The 19,122-nt window shown below is 38.7% G+C and overlaps 1 protein-coding gene across 1 annotated transcript in view; it reads right to left on the bottom strand.

Annotated features, from left to right (window-relative positions):
* Positions 1-18,910, bottom strand: part of LOC124134978 — a 31,689-nt gene extending 12,779 nt beyond the window's left edge. Inside the window, exons 1-11 of the mRNA XM_046500108.2 lie at positions 18,843-18,910; positions 18,016-18,103; positions 17,799-17,906; positions 16,906-16,982; positions 16,645-16,752; positions 15,971-16,045; positions 15,691-15,828; positions 2,601-2,861; positions 2,260-2,398; positions 1,292-1,506; positions 187-1,136 (exon numbers count right to left, since the gene is read on the bottom strand). Coding sequence (XP_046356064.2) covers positions 187-1,136; positions 1,292-1,506; positions 2,260-2,398; positions 2,601-2,861; positions 15,691-15,828; positions 15,971-16,045; positions 16,645-16,752; positions 16,906-16,982; positions 17,799-17,906; positions 18,016-18,089 — 2,145 coding nt within the window. The 5' untranslated portion in view covers positions 18,090-18,103; positions 18,843-18,910. The remainder of the gene's footprint in view (positions 1-186; positions 1,137-1,291; positions 1,507-2,259; positions 2,399-2,600; positions 2,862-15,690; positions 15,829-15,970; positions 16,046-16,644; positions 16,753-16,905; positions 16,983-17,798; positions 17,907-18,015; positions 18,104-18,842) is intronic.
* Positions 18,911-19,122: the final 212 nt, after the last annotated feature.

Below are 19,122 nucleotides of genomic sequence, written 5' to 3' on the forward strand. Positions count from 1 at the left end.
ACAATATAATATTGTTAATCCGTTATAGATTAATGGATCAATCAGGAATATGAATTGTAAGAAATTAACTGTTCTAACATTTTGAACTACATATAGACCATATAACATGGAAGGAAATATAATCAGTTTTCAAACTAAACATCATGAACTGCTCTTATATTTTTAAAACCTATACCGCATAATCACCTTTCCATTGAGTTTTTCTACTGGCAGCACTCCATGGCCAAGGTCTTCGGATGAGTCTTTGGTGCCAAGATACCACTCTACGAATTGGATACCACTGTGAGGGTCTATGACATCAAACTGGAGCACCATGGTAGAAAGGTCGAGACTGTCGTGAACATACACCTGCTTGTTTCCATCTTTCACGAGCCACATGTTTGTGACATCAGGACCAGTCGAGTCAATATAAACTCGTACCGATTCCTCTACAGAGCTGTTAACAATGTCTTTAATCTTTATGGAAATATTATAAGAGTGACCATCAAACAGCTTAGGAGAGATGCAAAGTGATTGTTTGGTAAAATTAGGAACCAATGCCCAGTGTGATTTAGCGCCATGATCCACAGAAACAAAATACTTTGCCTCAACGATACCGTCAACGTTAGGAGTCCCAGAAATAGGAAGGGTTCCAGAAGTTTGGTCATATTCCGGGCTCACTTCTACCTGGGGACGAACTGGATCCAAAGGGTTATTGGCCCTCATTTCATCATTATAGTAACGACCTTTCCAGTCAACGCATACGGGTCCAAGGTTTGTCTGCCATTTGTAGCTCGATTTCTTGGTTGCTGACACAACCTGAAGAGGTTGTGAAGGGATTATCATCAGTTTGGAGGAGTTGTCGTACAACACCAATCGCCGCACATTTTGTATGTTTCCAGCCGTGTCATGTACCTCCAGAATGACTGCATACAGCCCATTTGCGTTTGGCAGGTGAATAGGTATGTCTAGCTGAAACTTGTTATCATATTTTAAATCCAAACCTTTCAGTGGCGTGTGTATTACGTCGATCACATTTCCTTTATGTTCAGTTTTCAGAACTTTTATTTTAGTGTACTTCAAACCCGATGCTGCATCAGTCTTTCCTCCTTTCGGAACCGGGTCTGACCAGCCAAAGGTTTTTACATGGAATACACCTACAATATTTGAATCACATTCTATCATGTATAAACATATCAGTCTTTAGTATGATTGTTTGCCCGTCAATTAAACAACTTTAGATATATACAGAAGCCATAAACATGAAAAATAAATAATGGTAAACATTATTACACAAATATTTCTTACATACCAGTTCGTGTAATGCGGGTTGATAGTTCAAGTGGTTGTGACATACAGTGTCCTGTGTTGAGTTTGGAGCAGTGTACTGGTTGCCCAATATCATACCGGAAACACAGCTGTTTGGTGGAACTCTGATGACTGTAGATCTGGGTTCCTACAGGATGTCCGTCAAAGTCCTGATACTTGAAAAATCCTCCACCAGTAGTAGAAAATTGGACGCATAGTCTGGATAATCAAAATAGCTTAATTTAACATCACCATACATAATGTCAAATGTGGAGAGTCATAAACTTAAGTAAAAGTTCAAATAGGGAATCTTTGGAGTCGCAGTTACATGTACATGCCAAAGAAGGGTAAAGTAGAGCAAAATATATATATATCATGTTCGTATGTGTTGTTTTACGTTTAACGCTGCACTCAGCAATATTCAGCTATATGACGGCGGTCTGTAAATAATCGAGTCTGGACCAGACAATCAAGTGATTGACATCATAAGCATCGATCCACGTAATTGGGATACGATGACATGCAGCAACAAAATCAGCGAGCCTGATCACCCGATGTCTTACGAAAAGAATAGTCGCCTTTTACGGGAAACATGGGTTGCTGAAGACGAGTCTACATAAATATAAGCTACAACTTCTTTTCCATTATCGTAAGAAATTTATCCCTTATCCATTGTGCGATTCCGACTATAGCATGAGCATGTGCTTTTCAATCACTATAAAATAGTGATGACACCAAGTATTCGCGAATAGATGGCACCCGATACAAACAACGTCAAGTCAAATGGTCAACTGAAAAAAACACGGCTGCATATGGCCGTCAAAAGTCAAACTAAGGAATTACGTAAGACGTTTTTTTCTCTCTGCCTTGTCAAATAAATAATAAATCCCATACATCTTTTTAAAAGAATATTTCCTCAGTTGACATAATGGCCTCATCTGTTGCATTTTTTGAAGGCAGTGTATAAATTACCTCTCTCCATCAAGCATGTCTATTGATATTGGTTGAGTTCTTGAACATGCCAGATTGCTAGATGGTGAAGTGTCACTCAGAGCTTTCGAACAGTCACTTCCCCCATGCAATGATACTGTAGACAGACTAGTCTCTGCTCCTGAATTGGAAAGCACCAAGTGAAATAACAGCGAAATTTAATCGTACACTGCTATGACGGATATGCATGTTTCAGATCATTTGCATTCAGCAATAAGACCTGATATCTTAATCTGTGGATCAACATCTGTCCCGATTGGCTGTCTAGAATATGGTAAATGGAATAAATAGTCACCATATGTATAATATTACAAATGTAGTACCGTTTATGAGAATCTTCTTCAATTTTGCCCATGACGTAACTATTCCATAGCCTTGGTCGTAGACATAGTTCGGGGGTTTTGTGATGTCAATGTTGTCGAACTTTGAGAAAAACAGATAGTAGACAGAGTTGGGCTTCAAGTTGACATAAGTATCTGTTTCATGTGAACACCTGGTGTTGGACCCGTGTGTGGAGTTTCTTATGCTGTGGTGTTCATCAGTCATTCCAATGTGGCAGGATAGAAGTTCGGGTTTGTATGTAACTGGGAATTTAAAAAGCACAGTCATAAACATGCACAAGTTCCGTTGTAGTTACAATTATCCTGGTGGCTTCGTTATATCAGAAATGAGATGCCATTATGTTATACAAACATGTATATACTTCAATCACAGAAGTGCAGTTTGATAAGAACCGAATAAGATCGTATAATAACTGAATAACTTAATAGTTTCTAAACCATGACATACGAAATTAAGAACTTTATCTCTGCAGACACTGCAAACACGAAAACGTCGTTTTTTTCCGTATATGGTCATTGGACGGAAAAACGACGTTATTTGGACGTTTTCAAACCATCGTTTTTCCGTCCAAATAACGTCGTTATTTGACATCGGAATTTACTGGGCGAGAACGATACCGTTAAGCTCCTCCCTTTCTTGATTGACATTGTCAATCAAGCAACAGCGTCTACCGGTATTTCTACTTCTCAGATTTCATTGGTCAGTCCTCGCGTGTTAGATTACAGGCCCACGTTTGACGCTGCACTCGAAGCGCTTAGCGGAAGTACTGAAATCAATCGTTCTGCGCATGCGGATTACTAAATGCCTTGACCAAATTTTCCGTTCTGTGCATGCGCGATTTCACGTATTGTTTCCTAGATTTAATGTCACCACTATTTGACAATGATTCATAAACACAGTCACGTGAAGGTTCGGAATCGTAACGAGTAACTCCATTTAAATTGAAGAGGATCCCCAGTGATATGGGAGATTCCAAGATGAAACTATTCTATGGCTATCTAGGCTGCCACCCAACCCGATCTAAACGGGACCCGATAGCTTATTGTATGCTATATAGTCATATGGAAAAGGACAAGAACTATACATTGTATTCCGGCCGATTGTTCTTGCAGTCAGGATAATGGACTTAAAAGAGGAGTTGTTGAATGTAATTATTTTAATTATTAAATGTTTCCTATACACTAATCTGGACGAACTTCTCATTGTTCTGTTTATGTCATCCTATATACTATTAGTATGTTACCGTTCTAAAGTCAACCTCTCACATAACATTATATTGTTCATAGTATCAAATTTTAATCAACAATATCAAGAGCAGCGATTTAAACCACTGAAACACCCAAACACAAGGCTGTTATCAAGCGCTAGTGCAGACGTGATGCATCGTAAAAACTGTATCGTGATGTCTTCAGAAATACAATTATACTACGAGATAGTACGGCTAACGCTGACTCACCGGTGGAACGAAGACAATATCGCTAATACAGATATAACGTATTTGAATGTTAATACTAAAGACAAACAATCATTATTTTTGCAGTGACGATATAACACTTATACACGTTTATTGGTAACTTTCATCAGTTTTGCTCTTCATTTTCATAACTTTGTTTTCACATATATATGTAGCAATACCCGACAAGCATGTCATACATAATTATGGGGCAGTTTTCAATCTTGTACTGACTTACTCTGGTGTTAATGAGCGAAGTTTATTGGTTTGTGTGTAAAACCCCGATTTTCTGGTAATCCTATTATTACTTAGTTTTTTTCTATCTAATTACACCCTGTTCTCTGGATCATGGCTCCGTGACTATCCATAACAATTAAGATGAACATTCAGTTCAAGTAAATGAATGAGTTTGTTTTGACGCTACAGTCAGTCAAAAAACCAATGCTGTGAGGTTTGATAACACACTTCTACCAGGTCGAACATCGTGGATCCTCATTTTCTGCCTAAAGAGAATCATAGTTCATATGCTAATCCATTTGCGAATACCCTCCCACTCAAGATGACCTTACTTGTTGCTAAATCTATCATCTATCCCCCCAATCTCACCCCCACGCCCCCCCCACGCCCCCCACGCCCCAACCACGCACGCACGCACGCAAACACGCACACACACACACACACAAAAGCAAACACGCACACACACGCACGCACGCACGCGCGCGCGCGCACACACACACACACAAAAGCAAACACGCACACGCACGCACGCACGCACGCACGCACACACACACACACACACACACACACAAATGACGGACCTAAATAACCTGGACAGGTAATACTGCTGATAGCCTCTAGTCAACTCAGCCGCGCCACCGCAGAATGTTCGTCCAACTCTGCAGGGGGCATTCTCAGTGGCTTCAAACGCGCTGAAATGTTTTCGCCTTGCATCCAAGATGGTGGACAAGTGAAATCGTATGAAATCTGGCTATTTTAGGTCCTATCTCTTTTTTGATTACCCAATAAAGTCAATTCATAGTTACACGGTTGTGAAGAAGCTTACAACTTTATAAGACTTATTCATCTCATTCCAATAGAGCTACTCACATTAAGTTGTAGTTATTATGTCACTGTTTTATTTCTTTAAAAATATATTACATGTTCAACAATAACAATTAAGATGAACATTCAATTTCCGATATAAGTAAATGAATAAGTGTGTTTTACGCCACAATCAGTCAAAGACCAACGTTGTCCGGTCTGATGACACACAATCTACCAGGCAGCACATTGTGTACACCCTATCCCCATTGAAGTCTCCACTGTGTGTATTCCTGGGGACGAAAAGGCCCCATGTACCTAGGAATTTCATCAATACATTCATGCGCGGCATTCTCATATGATCATATCGTTAACATGCTAATCCAACTCGAACTACCATCCCGCTCAAGATGAATGTTTTATGTAACACCCAACAGGCCCACATTTACGCACGCACGCACGCACGCGCACACACACATTTGGATTTACCAATCCCTGAATTGAGAAGACGTGCGTTACGAAGCTCCTCCAAGTCATCATCAATATCCGTATATGTCTGTGATATCATTACCCATCCAAAGCCAAATATACATTTATTGTGCTTTCTTGAAAACAAATGTTATAATTGGGATAACACTTTCTGAGTAAAGTACAGATTCTCGTACTCTCTTGGGTTGAGTCCCGTCTGGGATTTGAACCCACACTGTGAGTGAGGCACCCAATCGCCAGAACACAAAGTTGGCGATCTAACCCAGCCACCGAACCAAAAATGTTAGTCCAGACAGAGACCATATACCGATGGTATATATATCGGTATATGGTCTCTGGTCCAGATGACGTATACTTTGTGTTCTTCTCTGACAAGAGAAAAATGGCACGGCTTCTATGGCCGAAAGCTTTGAACCAACAATGCCTTTAAGAAAGTGGTCAACAGTAACACACATTATATTTGGATACCACTTTCTCAGTAAACTACATATTTTTAGGGTGGAGATAATAGACGTTGATGGTTGATTATCAATGGACAAATTAAAGCCAAAACTTAACTTATGAATGATTGGCAATTGGAAATGGACAATGGGCAAACGGGAGGCGGGTAAATCAGCGCCAGTTATCTGTTGGCTTCCCTTGTTGCGTTCCCTTCTTTGCTATCTTTTTACTTTTGTTGTTCTTACAGGTACAAATATATGTTCTCTGCCTCATAGCATTTCACCACCTGATGAAGAAGAAAGATATATTCCGAAACGCAGTGTTCCTCCGTTGACATCCATAAATATTTTTCCTTGTGTGTATCAGTTCTTAATGCCCTTCAAAGACCCAATCTAGCTTTGTTTTTAAATGTGGTGATATTTGCGTAGAATATGATATGGTCATGCCTATATACATTTGGGTCTTTGTCTACATAAGCATTTAGACATACAATTTAGAGTTAAGGAAATTGCTAATTCTGCAGGAATGAAGTACACGTCATAGCAAGCTGTGATCTTTATTCATACTTTAGATATTCGTAATGGAGATCTGTAACTGAAGTTTACCGTAATCTTCCGCAACTCTCACCTCCTGACCAGTTGAACGTCTCAGTGCATTCAGATACCATTGTAAAATTCCAGGCTGCCCCTCTTTCTGGGATGTTTTGACGGATGAAATCTATTACGTTATAATAATCTATGTTTGCTGATATATATTATGTACATGTTGTAAAATATTATTGATATTTTAAACGTGTAATTCGATGCATATGCAATGCAATGTGAACATAAGTGCGGATGCACGAAGGCGGTTATAGTCATAGTTATACTGCGATGGATGTAGGGGAATGGTAGGGGGGTGTATGTATGTATGAAAGCACGAATACCGATAGATGAGGGCGGATATAGTTATAGTTTGATGGATGTTGGGGAATGGTGGGAGGATGGATTATGTATGAAAGCATGCGCATGGATCCATGATGGCTGACGTGGACATAGTGGTGGGGAAAGAAGAATGTGATGTGTGTGTCTGTGTGTGCGTGCGTGCATGTGTGTATGCGTTGTGATACTAGGGTTGGCGAACATGTTGTCAGATGATTGTGTTAGTAAGTTAAGCGGTTGAGGATGTGGCAGGTATGAATATTGATACATGCAGACTTGGGGTTGGGGGATTGGGTTTGCCTGTACTGAGGTCTTTTGTTTCACTCACTTATAGTGTTTTCTTTCACTCAAATACTGTTTTACGCATTTTAATGACTGAAACTGTAGTGACTCAAAGGGCATACTGGCCGGGCATTCAACATATCTACCCCAACTACATACGTAGCCATTTTTATGGTGTACAATTCTTCTTCTACCTCACACACACACACACACACACACACACACACACACACACACACACACACACACACACACACACACACACACACACACACACACACACACACACACACACACACACACACACACAAAAAAAAACAACTCAAACACACACACAAACTCAAACACACATACACGCATTAATTGTTTTATTAAATGTATCTTCGAGAGTCAGTAAGAAACTAGAAATAACTGCCTTTGTTCTGTAAACCTCACCAAGTTTCAGCTTTCGCCTCTTCCTTTGTGGACTGAGGTTTCACATTTGTAAAATGATCTCTCTTATCTGTCTGTACCATCAACTTAACTGCCCTCACCCCCTGCAGTTTTCCCGTCCCATATTGCCAAGCAGGTGACCCACCAGGAGGAATACCGCCCTCCCTCAGTCCAGTGATACTGTGCCTAGCACAATATGTTGGGGATACGTAGCCTTGCTGTGGGCAAACATTTTATAACAATTTGGCAAACTTTAATATGTAAACAGCAAATATTATTCAGTTTTATTTCAACAAAAACGGAAAAAAATCGGATCCTACTTATTTTGTGGATACCATAACAATAAATCAAGCCAATAGATCGTTTGAGCTGGCATGAATATAAAAAAATAATTAGCAAGTCGATAGTCATAATTCCCTCTGTTGGTCCCACGTGAAATGTTCTTCATGAATAGAATAGATGGCTGATAGACGTTCGACCGAATAATATCATTTGCTAACTTCAACTGTTCATCTAATTTCCATGAATGTATGTTACATAGTTCATATGTTCATGGGCTTCTTCACTGAATGTAAAGTGTGGAGGACTACTTCACTTGAGGATAAGTAACACAAATAATGATGATAATTATGATAGTATTGCCATTATTATTCCTTCAGATTATTAAAAAAAAAGTTATTATGTTTTCAGAGAGAGAAAGAGGTATGGAGATTGTGAGATTATTTTTAGCATCGGAATTGTTAACATAATTCTTAAAGATATTATGTTTTGTTTGTTTGTTGTTTAATGCTGCACTCAGCAACTTAAGGATATTAAAACATTACATTTAGGTTCAGTTGTATTTATATATTTGTATCATTTTGCAAATGTTACAGAGACCTGATAAGGGATATGATAATGTATAGTCGCTATTCTTAAAGTAAGAATATGTTAGATTTATCAACCAGAAGAGAATAATCATATTTCATGAGACTATTCAACGTCGAAGTCAACGATATTTGTGTATGTTATTGCTACATGACACGGATACGTCATGATAAAGCAATTAGAAATTGGCATTTGATGATATAAGATAGCTACGCGATAAATCGCAAAGAACAAAGAAGGAAGCGATATTTATTTCACGATAAAACATTGTTCTATCATGACTTCATTTATTGAGATTCGAACATGCACTCGCAACTTGAAAACGTCGTAAATTTGACCTTATTTTTGAGAGGTATGTGTCTAGTGAGTTGTTCCCAATAAATGTTGCTGAGAATCCGACAGTGAGAGTGATATGACAATCGGTATTGGGAGAAAAGGTACAGATGATTGACGAGAAAATTGTGAGAATATGCGGGACCAAACTCAAATCCTAAAATGGATTTATCTAGCATGGCCGCTGTCGGATTCTATTCAAGGAATCATCATTATTTAAGTACGGGTAAATATTGTAAAGCGTGTATTTTTTCCTAATTTAACACCCTCAAAGAGGCTGTACGTAATGTTGATATCTCATATAGAAATAAACGAGTCTCGGTCGTTGTTTATCGTACAATAAACAACTCCCACTCGTCGTTTGTTTCTTAATTACATGACCATATACACTAACATTATATCTTTTCATGTTTATCGGTCAACAAAAGCGACATAAGCATGTCCATTATCATGAGAAACCCTTGCCAAAAGTAGCGCCAACTGCACCATTGCGACAACATCAGGAGCATGTTTCATCCTTCATCATAATAAATGATGACATTGGATGCTCGCAAAAACGCGAGCTCATTCCGATCCACTAGTGGCACCCGCCACAAACACATCCAAAGGCAAGCCAAATTGTTCACCCGAAAAGGCAGAGAATTGCATCTGTCATCATTTTTGTCATTGATACGTCAAACCTGGAAATGCCGTCTACACGTCCAACACAAAGCCCAAGCCAGGACCCAAAACCTTCAAACCCGGCCAAAGTTCTGTTAATTACATACATTTCCCCCTAACCCTTAAATAATCTATACTAGTTCTGAAGTAAATCGTATTTACCCGTATGAATCGTCTTATGTTATTTATTGCCGATAAACAGAATATGCACACTTTCTGAAAGTACTGTGTGATAAGTCACGCACCAAACCTATACTCTCGATATACATGCTGGTCTTACTAAAAAAAAATTATTGGGTTAACAAGATACGTATATTAAAGTAGCATGCTTTCGTGATGTGTTCTCATTCTAATTTGAAATAATGGCATAAATAGTTACCACTCATCCTTCAATATTTTTCAAGGTTGGGTTAATCACGAACATATTTGAATATGTACAACATCTATACTTACTTATCTTTATACTTAAAGGAATCAGGTTTTTCTGTCATAAGACCCCGAAACAGTTATGTCCAACACAGCCCAATATTTGGCTCTTGGCTCCTTGTTCTTATATTGTATAACTATTGTTTAAACAACTGTTTTTTTCTGTAAAATATGTTCATTTCAGAAATTAGATGTTATTCTAGCATTAGGTCTGTGGTACGTTTACTGCATCAGCATTACATTAAAACGATATTACATTATATAAATCCATACAGAGGAAATGCTTAACATTTATCTTTATAGGAAGAGTGCAGGACGACTTGCTTTATACATATAAATGTGGACATATATGTATGGGCATTTGGATGATACAGATATACCTCCTTAAAGATAGTGTTCGTAGATGACTGTAGAAAATGGAATATTTATGTGAGTAATCGGGTTAATACCACGTTCAGCAATATTTAGCCATATTGCGATATTGGTTTCCAACATACAAGACGGACCATGAAATTATGACTTGAATTTGGACCTGGCTTTCTGGTGTGATGTAACACCCCAGAATCTCCGGTAGAAAAAGGGCTCAAAGCACGAATTAAGATCACGAGATGATACTGATGTATGCATCTGGTCATATATTTGCGTAGTATTACTACCTTAATTCATCAGTATATACTGTAAGTATTTTGCATAAAAGGATATTATAGGATCGACGCTGACATGCGCATATAACCTATTCACCAGTGCTGTAATATTTCATTTCTTCTGACACATATCGACACGAGAAACTATATTTAAATTTAAAAGGAGCCCAAGTGGGATGGAAATTTCAGTCTGAACCTGTTGAACAAGGCTTGTTTCATTTTGGGCTATAGCAATGCCGCAAGGCCTGGGCGGAAGGGAACACATGTTTGCACCCATCAGATATCAATCACAACTTCTCTCTCCAAACGAAAACAAAATACGAAAAATGTCGGAAGTGTATCCTTCTAATTTTCTATTTAGATACATGTTTTAACTTTAAAGTAATTATATGTATCTCATGTATTATTGGCATCTGTGATGCTGGTACCGTTTTGTTGCCATTGTGTAGCTTTTGTGGAGTTATTATGAATATCAAATTCATGTCTTGAAATATGGACTTGTGAAATAACTCATCATTGAATCATTTGCATTTAAATTAATGCATATACCATTTACTTGGCGTGTATGGACATATTATCCATCTACTTATACACACTTATTATAGACATATACAGAATTTCATTGTACCTTATTATTTTAAAAAATACTCGTGAAGATCCGGGTTAGAATAGGCATTCAACAACCCATGCTTGTACGAAGGCGACTTGGCTCGCTGACTTAGTTGATGCATGTCATCGTATCCCAAATGCGTAGATCGGTGCTCTTGATGATAATAACTAAATTGTTTGGTCCAGACTGGATTATTTACGAACCACCGTCATATAGCTGGTATATTGCTGAGTGCGGCGTTAAACAACAAACAATCAAACACAATCTATATAATTATTAAACACCTTCCAACAATGAGAAATTAAACTTGTATTTTCTAAATATTCTGTTATATTTATAACATAATTTGATTCATAATTTACTTATTGCGTTGCTTTCTTCCCTGTCATTCAATGTGCATGTTCAAACCCCTAAACTTTTAATATTTCATTTTTCATAAATGGAAACGTTAGTGAGTTGCCTAGATCTCTCGTTACCTACTCACAAGAATAGATTAAAATAATTTGTTTTACTATCATATTTCTGTTTATCTAATTCATAATACGAAATTGATAATACATTTATCATAGTATAGATCATATTCGTGTATATCACTATCTGATGCTACACTTTGATAAAACTTATAATCAAGTCGACTGGTGTGTACATTACATGTACATGATCATGTCCTAATAATCAAATGCCGTTATGTCAAATACTAATTTATTATTGTGTGATGAATTTAACTGGATCAGTGGTAACATGTGATATTAATATTCCATCAATTTCTTTCCTGGTTGGTCCATCCATGTCTACAAAATGAAAATAATACAATTAAAATAATTCAAAAAGCAACATCGAAAAAATATATGCTACCATGACGAAAGAATACAGAGTATACATAACTCGCAATTCTGTATATTCAGCAAACAGCCCAAAACCGAAACTCCACAACATATCCGATTACACTGAATAAGGCTGTCCCAGTTCTCCATGCGATACTGACGCCCGTTCTTCTCCCAGACCATACAGAATAAATTTAAAAGGAATCCAGCTCAAGTCTAGAACGATTTGGCAAGCCTAGATTGCCTTAATTCTATCCATGAAAGTAAGCATTATTAAAAAAATATTGTTCTTGTCTGCTTCAGATTATATTTTGTAGATACTTATTTTAACTAGGAAAATTGTACTGACACCGGTGCTGTCCCTATTGAAGCTATCCATAAGAATTTCGAATTGCCGTCCATTGTTCGATGTCAATACATGATGACAAGTGAGGATATCATAAAGTAATCGTTGATGCCGCGCTACACTTTGATAACAAATTATAATCAAGTTGACTGGTGCGTACATTACTACAGTGAACATGTACATGATCATGTCCTAATAATCAAATGCCGTTATGTCAAATACTAATTTATTATTGTGTGATGAATTTAACTGGATCAGTTGTAACATGTGATATTAATATTCCATCAATTTCTTTCCTGGTTGGTCCATCCATGTCTACAAAATGAAAATAATACAATTAAAATGGAGCACAGAACAATTCTTAATTTCAGGCTAGAGCTGTGGAAATCTAGACTTTCCAAATCATTACAGACTTGAGTTGGTCTCATGTTTTACATTATTCTCTTGGGTCAACGTCGCAGCTCATACCATACACTAACAAGACCAGTTTGCCCCCCGCCGGAGCTCCCGGATTTTGGTTATATCATCTAACATGGCCAACTCTGCTCTTAAGTAAACAAGAACCTAATCAGCGAGGGGTCCTTTATCATCCCTATGTGGCTGCTTATAAAAATCTGATATCTTTTCCCAAAGACCTGGTTAATAATATATTTTCTGCTGAATATTCGAAACAAATAGAGTGAGTTGGTACTACATGTACATGTGTATACGGTTCTATTTTAAATGACTGCAGCGCTCCATTATGAAAACAATTTGTTTTAACGCCGCTCTCAGCAGTATTCCAGTGATATATGACGGCGGTCTGTTGTATATGAAATATATGCAAATTGAATCTTGAATCTTGAAAGTTGTAACATTTCCCCAAATAAGTATCACATGCAGTATACAGTATATCAACTGCAATATACTGTATACAACATTCAGTACACAGTGTGTCGCGAGCTCTGCGCTGGACTGGAGCACACATTTCCTACACCTCTCCCTTCGGCAAACACATCACGAGGGTTGCAACGAGGTCACAGGTCAGGCGTGCACTCGTCAGTTGTCTAATACGGTCAAGAGTAGGATCTTCCGGAAGACCACTGCACTGGAGGTATGTGGATTATTGAGGAGGTACTACGTGTTTGGAACTGGGAGTTGAACACTAAGCACTTTTAGAGAAGTGCTCACAATAAAACGTTATGCACTCGCGGACGGACTTGCGTTTTCATTTCAAGACGTACATTTATCAGGTTGAACTTCCTAACTGTAACAATAACTGAACTTTATACACATTTGTTATGGGGCGACAACGAGACATATTTTGACCTTGAAAAGATCGCGTTACGGCATCGTCGCCCTTTTGTAAAATAAAGAAAAGGATTATCAAAGAGCGACAATGCGAACACGCGACAATGCCACAAATGGCCAATTGTCGCGCTTTTGTTAATTTTGACACGTTTTGCTTGTTTTTGAAAGGGCGTCAATGCGACAATGTCCCTTCCATAGTAATCCGTGCAAATAAAACTGAGTAATGAAATAGAAGTCTCACAAGCCAGTTAAAAGATAGAGTGTTGCAGCTTCTGATTTCATAGATCTTCAAGAAGGGTTATCAATAATGGGATGGGTGACGAGTTCAACTGCATACGCTGTGATTAACAAAAATACTCCGAGTCAATACATTTTGTCAAATGTATGACATGTATTACGTGAATGAACATATTGTTTATACTCGTCCATGTTTTTGACGGACAAAATAATTTACATGCTCGGTAAAAGTGAGGATGGGCATCATTGTGTGTTTCCGTGCTTTGTTCAGGTGAACAATTGACTTGTCCTTGCATGTGTTTGTGACGGGTGCCACTTGTGTGGCAGGATACGCTCACCTTTTCCCGAACACCCATTGGATGACCTGAACCACTTCGGATTTGTATCCCACATCAGTCTGATACACCATGATATAACTGAAATACTGAAATACTGTACAGTTGAAAATGATGTTTAATGCGATTACCGTAGTGTGTTACTGCAACTGTTCATATTTTGTGCAGTGATGTTATGTAATATGTAAAAGAAAGCATATTCAATTATCCAATTGATTTGAATAGAATATACTTGCGTCAGTGTATTTTATTAACGCCCCAAATCGTAATTTAAACACAAAGAATAACAGATCACGCATGGTGCCTTGACCTACTACTAGATTTAATGGGCCACCCCGGAATAAAATAGTTCCCCCAAAGCGAGGAACATATGTTTTAGTATGTTTACAAGAAATATATTCCAAACAATATCCTCATTAGGTGAGAAGATCTTTTACAGAATTACCTCAGTAAGTCAATTACAATGACAGAGCATCGTAATACATTTACATCAAGTACAATACGTCAAAATGGCCGACACGATAAACGTGACGGGAGATATTTTCGAAGTTGTTAATTAACCTGTGGCTATTTCAAGCCGTTGGCATCACTGATCAATTGGCCGATCACTGAAAGGTGATTGTGAAGATGTGTCAAATTGATACTAAGGTAAATTCAAAGATTTCAGTAAATTGTCAATGCGACAGTTTGGATTTTTTTTTCGTGTTTTTTCCCACTGGGATGGGTTGTAGCGAGGGTATCCTTAAATGGGGTTGTAACCACACTTCTGTATGAATTCGTACCAGGGAATTCCAAGGGTTTTCCCCAGGAATGTGGAAGTAGTCAGTGTTTACGCCTTTTTCAAGAATACAGTCACGTGAAGAACGTCATGTGACCGACCTCGCGTCCAAGTCGTATATCTTGTAAACTTCACATTAAAATATTAGTTATTGTTATAACCAAATGAAACACAACCCATTATCCGATAGGGGTAACTGTGCATAGCCGTTACCACAATAAACTTAGTAACATTTTTTGGTTTGACTTCTTGGCGCGTGTCTGAATTCCACTAACATGTTACATATCCTAAAACTAGCTTATCAGCAAATCTCGCTGCACTGCGCGCGACAGATACTAGAGCAAGGCATGCCAGAAATACGAAACCTAAAGCTTTCGAAAGGAAGCCTTGGACATCACGTGCGTCGGGGGACCAGCGCCATCTGATTGGCCGTTAACAGTTGTACAAGGCGGAGCAAAAAGCATCGTTTTTCCGTCCATTTTACGCTTGAAAAACTCGACCCTTTTCTGGACACTTTCTAGACGCTGACCAATTAATCAATTTTAATGAATTTTTAGTCGTTTTTCCGTCCAATGACCATATATGGAAAAAAACGACGTTTTCGTGTTTGCAGTGAGAATAAGTTGAATTTAATAGAATTTAAGTTGAACACGTTGTACTCACGGTCACACTTTGTGTAGCTGGAACCGCCATCCTTCTTAACGAAGCCGGCCCTACATTTACAATTTGTCCTCAGATTTCTGTTGGCCGCATCTGGACAGTCGCCGGGCCAACACCATTGGTTCTTCCAGGAACAGGTCACTGATATTATAAACATAGGTGACAGTGAAAAAAGGAAATAAACTTTCATCCTAAAATGAAGTACTTTCATAAATATGCATTACGCAGATAGTCGACATGTGTATATAGGCTCATATTTTCCCGCTTTAACTTTAAAACTCACGAGCACAGTCAGGATGGCTGTTAATGTTCCACCAGATTGAATGTTCAGAATCGCCTCGAGCATCAAGACATTTTTCTGAAATGGAAAAAGAAAAATCTCTCTAAAACATTCTGCCCAAGTTCAAGTAATATTTGTAATAACTTCGTTATCAGCGTCCTGTACCTGTTAATTGTCACTGTTTCAAGTATACTCAACGCAGCTATTGAACGGCCACCCATGTGGATATACATGTAGAGTTGAAGCAGCCAAAATCAGTCGTCTTAGTCGAATTATACTGCTAACAATATGAGAAAAAAAGGAAATATGATTCAGGAGCAGGTAAACAGTGACCAAAATTGTCACAAAAAGACGTGGCACAAAACCCCTAACACCCGAAAAAACAAACAATCATCTGCGCGTCGAGGCATAGACACGTTGCTTCATTAAAAGTAGCGGATGGTCCTAGAAACTTCGTTTTGAAAGGGTACCAGAGTTGTCAGGATCTCCCCAACTAACATTTAAGGGACGTTAATGCTACAAACATTCGCATTACCATCATTGTCATTTGAAGCAGCTTGCGTTCTGTTGGTTTCCATTCTTGACGGATGTATTTGGTGAGGCACATAGGCGCTTTTCACATTGCAATCCTGTATACCAAGTGTGGAGAATCACTTAAATGTAGACATGACATTTACCACATTGTGATCCTGTATAGCCAGTGTGACAGGAACACTTGTTTGGTGCAACACAGCTTCCTCTCTGGTTACAGGCTCCGTTGGTGTTGTCCTTGTCGTAACAGATGGCTGGAGGTGACAGTATTTGCAGTTAAATAAACATCAAAATCATGGATGCTATCAAAAGATTATGAATTCAAATATAATTTACAAAAACAAAACATTTGTTCGCTTGTTTAAAATGTAAGTGACCATGCAACTGACATTAATTAGCGTCAATACCTGTGCTGCAGTCGACACCGTTGGTACTTCGCCATCCCGGGCAGCATTCATACACTACACGTGAATCTACGCGGTACCTACAACTCGGAAATAATTGATATGATGATGGGAAAATACAGAGTGATATGTGAGGGGATTGTTGTTTGTTGACTAAGCACACGATTTCATAAATATATCCCGTAAACATTTTTCTTCCGTTCTTCCAAAGACATGTGACTCAATGTAACGGCCTGTATGTGCGGCCTGTATCGCATCCAACGGAGGCCACCCACGCTATTGATGGACACCACTGACACTGGTCATTTCTCTGTTTAGAGGGTATCCTGTTTTCGGGGGGAGTTTTCAATAAACCCAGATGGTTGTATTATCTACATATCTTTTATAATCTTAAGACCGCCTCCGTGGTCTAGTGATAGAGCGTCCGCCTGGAGGGCGGTAGGTCCGGGGATCGATCCCCGGCCACGTCATACCAAAAGACGTTAAAAGATGGTATTTGTTGTTATACTGTCTGGCGCTCGGCATTAAGGGGGTTAAAACAAGGACTGGTCGGCTCGGAGTCAGTATACTGTGTCTGAGTGGGGTATTCATGTTAAACAGCGGCATGGTATCAGTGTGCTAGCACCATAACTCGGCATCAGTCCGGACCAGTACAAGCAGCCACAACACACACCCGTGCATGCACGTCGCTATATAAGTGCAATAATCTTGGACGCAACGTTAAACCCCATATCACCTCACCTCTATGCTCGTAACGTTATCCACATGTATATTTTAAGTATATGTCGTGTCTCCATAAAGGCAAGTACCCTTTTTATGATAGTATATTACCTTCTGATACATAACATCACATTAACAGACAAAGGCACGACTGTAAGGACACAAATCATGTTCACCTTGTTCGATGATGAGAACACCGTCTCATGTTAAGAAACCCACAGTGCGACGTGTATCTCTCTTGATAGGAACCGACGTTTGTCACGGTGTGATGACAGACATGTGCACTGCAACAGTAAATTATAAGTCAACACTCTCCCACCAGAAGATACCAGATGAAATAACCAGAAGCAAATCTTAGTATAAAGCATTTTAAACCAACAATAGATAACATACCCAGTGTTGCTGAGACCTTCTGAAGATGAACTAATGTAGATGGTTAAAAACGCAAGGTATCCCCATGATCGCATGGCTGCGGATGTCACTATAAGGAAGGAGAAAATGTTGTGTATTGGTTGTCTAAATGCAGTGAAAGAGCCACTGATCATATCTGAGTTAGCGAGTCAGTGAATTTGAGCCACTTTGAACAGTATTCAAGTTATGCTATGGCGTGTCAGCTTGATGTGGCAGAAAGTGATGCAAGTCTTTTCGTTTCCCATTGTGGTGGAACTTACGGGCACGGGTATGGTGCTGACAAACCTGCACATATAATGAAGGCGAAGTTGGATTCGAACCCATCATTTTCGGTTTAAGCACGCCCAAGGGAGGCAAATTCTGCACAGCGGGCACTGCAAATTGCAGCGCCCTCGACGACTTATCAGACCGTGCCCACGTCCCCCAAAGTACGTGTTGACTGAATATATAAATATTTGGCAATGAACGTGTTAGTATGGTCACTGCGAAAGGCACCAGGAGTAACTGTGTCGAGTTTCGAACTCAGCCATTTCGGCTTGCCAAGTCAAAGTTTTAACCCCTCCGGTCCCTTTAATAAATTAAACATTTTAGTTATAATTTATCAATAACTATATAATAATTACATTTTATCTCCAATGGGGGACATTACATTAACACTTGAAAAAGAGCTACTTGAATATATATATGTTTGTTTGTTTGTTTGTTTGTTTGAATGTGTCTTTTGTAGTTCTGGTCTTCGATGTTAAAAAACAACACTAATATTAATAAAAACACTTTGAAAAAATAGTTTTTACACCAAATTAACTCACCTCGTGTTACTTGTTCAAATATCTCTGCTCTCTTTGGTATATATCTGTACACTAACTTAGCTGCATAGGCGATCCTGCACAACGACGTTTAATTTAAACCTGCACAACACTTATGGTCAAGGTCAAGTCGCTGATATTGATAACGGTGTTATTTGTTTTGCCGTAAAGTGATCCACTTTCACGCACCGCCTCTACTGCAGAAAACGAAAGATAGCGGTAATGTCGACAAGGTTATCATTATCCATGTTGTCACAGTTAGGCATATCAATACAAAGAAAGT

This window comes from Haliotis rufescens, unplaced genomic scaffold (assembly GCF_023055435.1).
Source record: "Haliotis rufescens isolate VD_foot unplaced genomic scaffold, xgHalRufe1.0.p SCAF_15, whole genome shotgun sequence".
NCBI classification, from domain to species: domain Eukaryota; kingdom Metazoa; phylum Mollusca; class Gastropoda; order Lepetellida; family Haliotidae; genus Haliotis; species Haliotis rufescens.